Source organism: Nannospalax galili, unplaced genomic scaffold, assembly GCF_000622305.1.
Source record: "Nannospalax galili isolate Female #2095 unplaced genomic scaffold, S.galili_v1.0 scaffold218, whole genome shotgun sequence".
Classification (NCBI taxonomy): domain Eukaryota; kingdom Metazoa; phylum Chordata; class Mammalia; order Rodentia; family Spalacidae; genus Nannospalax; species Nannospalax galili.
The window spans coordinates 1504656-1508308 of record NW_008343207.1 but is presented as its reverse complement, the minus strand read 5'-3'; the positions used below and the strand labels follow the sequence as shown (position 1 = coordinate 1508308).

Below are 3653 nucleotides of genomic sequence, written 5' to 3'. Positions count from 1 at the left end.
GACACCCCTTTGACCCCTACCCACAAACAATTCTAATACTTTTGCACCCGTCCTACCGTTGGGGCCAAGCCTTACGCATGATCTTTGACTCTGTTTTGCTAGTGCCGAGAATGAAATTCAACAGCGCGGGGCACCTACATCACAGCAGCCTCTCCGACCTTTACTATCCGCCCTCTAAGAGCCCCATAAGTTTATGACGAGGCCGGGCGTGGTGGCGCACGCCTTTATTCCCAGCACTCGGGAGGCAGAGGCAGGCGGATCTCTGTGAGTTCTAGGCCTGCCTGGTCTACGTAGTGAGTTCCAGGGCAGCTGGAGCTACAGGGAGACCCTGTCTCAAACAGACCAAAAAAAAAAAAAAAAAAGTTTATTACGGTGCAGCCAGCAGCCTTTCTGGAGGTCCGAGCTTACAAACTCGCCCTAGCTGTGTGGTTTCTTGATCTCTCTGGACTGGGAGAAACCCGGGTGTCTGACGCGGACCCAGCAGAAACACACAAAACTGAACCGCGCCCTACAGGCGGAGTCGGGATGCTCCGGCGACGGACTCTCTCCCTAGACCGATCACGGCGCGCCACTCGCCGATTGGTAGTTGCCATGGCACCCGGAGGGTTCGCGGGTCAAAATGGCTCCGGGCTCTTGCCCTAGCCCAATCACGGCGTGCCGTACGCCGATTGGTGGTTGCCATGGTATCTGGGGCGGTATCTGAGCAAGATGGCGACGGGCTCTCTCGCTCTGGACCAATCACAGAGCACCGCTCGCACATTGGTGGTTGCCATGGCTGCGGAAATTCGCTTGGCAAGATGGAGGCGGCCCGTCGGCGGGTCCTCCTGCGTTGTCTCACCGCGATTCCAGGCTTGTGAGGCGGACTTGGCCCCGGGCATGGGCTCCCCGCCGCCGCCCCGTCTGCTGTGGAGGCTCCTCCTGCTTCACGACGTCCTGAGGCTTCTGCGCGGGGACCCGGGTGTGTGCGGCGGGGTAGGGCCTGCAGGGCCCGGCCTGAGGGAACCTGGGGCACCACCCGGAAAGCCGGCACAGGCTCCTAGGGCACGGGTTCCGCACCTCTCAACCCCTCCCACCCTACCTTCTCTCCTAGTTTTCATTCCTCCTTTCATCCGAATGTCCGGCCCTGAGGCCAGCTCGTCCCTTGTCGGAGGCAACGAGGATGTCACCGTGTCCGTGACTCCGCTGCAGATCGAGGAGGGTAAGTCTGGCTTTTCTTGTGGGGAGCTGCTGTCCTCAGTAGAGTAGGGATGGAGAAGGATAGGGCCGGGTGTGAATACTGTAGACCGAAGAGGACTTGTGGACAGGGTCTGGAAATGTCAAAGAGATTAAAATAAAAATCCCAGGAAACGGGGCGTGGTGGCGCCTGCCTTTAATCCCAGCACTCAGGAGACAGAGGCAGTTGGAGGCTCCGCGAGTTCGAGGTCAGCCTGGACTACATAGAAAGTTTCAGAGCAGGCTGTATAGTGAGAACATAACAAAAAATGGAAAAAAAGAAAAAAGAAAAGGAAGAAAGAAAAGAAAATGGCTAGCATTCCTTCGACTAGTTCCCTGAGATTGGCGCACAGCACCTCATTGTTCTCAAGAACAGTATTGTTTTACATTCTGTTTGATAAATGAAGAGCCTGAAGTTCAGAAAAGGTGCCATTTGTCCAGCCTAATGCAGCTTGCTGGGGCTTTCATCCTAGGACTCCACTGCACCCTCTTAGTTGCTGGACCCTGATGCCTTGCATTCTAACCTCTCCCTTAGGAGTATTGCCGGTTCCGACTTGTGGCTTTCTCAGCAATGACACAGGAGACTGGAATGTGACTGTGACTCCTGGTATGGTAAGTCCTGAGGCAAAAGTTCTGAAGCTCCTGTACAGGCCTCCTGCTTACAGTTTCTACAGTGCTTTGTGTGTCTGTGTGTTCATGTGTGTGTTGTTGGGTATCAACCCAGGTCCTGTGCATGCTAGGTTAGTGCTTTACCACACCCTCAGCTCCACAGCACTTTTATGATTTGACATCCTGTGCACCCTTCTTACTATTATGGTAGAATTGTGAGCTATCAGTGCAGATACACATCCGGATTCTTACCCTAGGGCTATGGGTATTTGCATTACAAGGAACTCTGTGAATCTACATGTGGAATTCTGTGTATATGTGCATTTTTCTGATGTGAGGTTATCACCTTCTGCAAATAATCAAATGGATCTGGGACTAAAGAAAAATCTTCATAGGCTAAGTGTGGCTATGCAGGCCTGTAATCCCAGCGCTGGGGAGGCTGAGGGCAGGAAGAACAGAAGTTCAAAGCCAGTCTTGGATACATAATGAAACTCTCAAAAATTCAGAACCACTGGTGAAAGAGATGGCACAGTGATTAAGAGCACTGGCTCCTCTTGCAAAGGATCCAGGTTCGGTTCCCAGCATCCATATGGTGGCAACCTTCCATAACTCCAGTTCCAGGAGATCTGATGTCCACTCTGACTTCCACTGGCATTGCATGACATGGGTGCATTTACATACAGGCAAAACACTCATACACATAAAATAAATAAATAATAAAAATCAAAATTAGCTGGGTATGGTGGGACATGACTTTGATATTAGCAGAGGCAGGCAGATCTCTGATTTAGAGCCCTGGCTGGTCTACATAGCTAGTTTCAGGCTAGCCAGGACTGCATAGAAAGACCCTGTCTCAAAAAATAGGGGTCAGTGAGGTCGCTCAGTAGGTAAATGCTCTTGTTGCCAAGCATGATGACCTGAGTTCTGTCCCAGGATCCACAGGAAAGAGACCTAAATTCAATCCCAGGATCCACAGGAAAGAACGAATTTGGGGCTGGAGAGATAGCACAGTGGTTAAGAACACTGACTGTTCTTGCAGAAGACCCGGGTTCAAGTCCCAGCACCCACATGGCAGCTAACAATTGTCTGTAACTCCAGTTTCAGGAGATCTGACAGTCACTTCTGTCCTTCGTGGACATTGCATGACACGGGTGCACTTACCTACATGCAGGCAATATACTCATACACATAAAATAAATATAATAAAGCCTGATTCACCTACCCATTTCCCCCGCTGGTCTCTCCTCCTAGTTTGGGTCCTGCCCCATTCCTTGTCTTGGGTCCCCAGACACCTGGGGAACCAATACTGCTTCCTGATCCTTTTCATCCAGACCAACGTAGTGCCTTCTCTGGGCCCCAGGAGCACTGCTTCTGGACCTGGCCCCGCCCTCAATTCCCTCTGCTTCCCTGGGCCTGCACCACCCTCCAGCCTCTTTCTGGAATGGGGGCGGTGACCTTTCCTCTTCCTGATCCTTTGCATCCAGACCAACCCAGCTCCTCAGTACAGTTCCCAGGAGTCCTTGGGGCCTCTTCCTGCCCCATCTGCCTTTGCATCTCTGGGTGGCACAGCTACCAGCTGCTCTAGACCAGCATCTTTCCTGGGCTAGGCTCCTAGCCAGTCCAACCCCCAAATTCCTGAGGCCAAAATCGTTCCTGGAGGGATCCAGACCTTAGGAGAAAGCCTGAAAACATCTGACCCTCACCTGAATTGGGCCTCTGTGATAACTCCTGAAGACAAAAGCAATCCAGCCACTCCAATATAAAATCAAAAGAGAGAACCAGAAGCTTAGATGAACCAGCTTTTCATGCCCAAAAAGTAAACCACGGGGGCC

The 3653-nt window shown here is 52.0% G+C and overlaps 1 protein-coding gene across 4 annotated transcripts in view; it reads left to right on the top strand.

Annotated features, from left to right (window-relative positions):
• Positions 1–757: 757 nt before the first annotated feature.
• Tctn2 (tectonic family member 2) overlaps positions 758–3653 on the top strand; it is a 42293-nt gene continuing 39397 nt past the window's right edge. For 2 of the 4 annotated variants that reach the window (XM_008839278.3, XM_017799688.2), the window contains exons 1-3: positions 758–958; positions 1091–1198; positions 1748–1824. In XM_008839278.3, coding sequence (XP_008837500.2) covers positions 772–958; positions 1091–1198; positions 1748–1824 — 372 coding nt within the window. In that variant the 5' untranslated portion in view covers positions 758–771. The remainder of the gene's footprint in view (positions 959–1090; positions 1199–1747; positions 1825–3653) is intronic. The other 2 variants (XM_017799687.2, XM_008839277.3) reach the window with 1 other exon arrangement.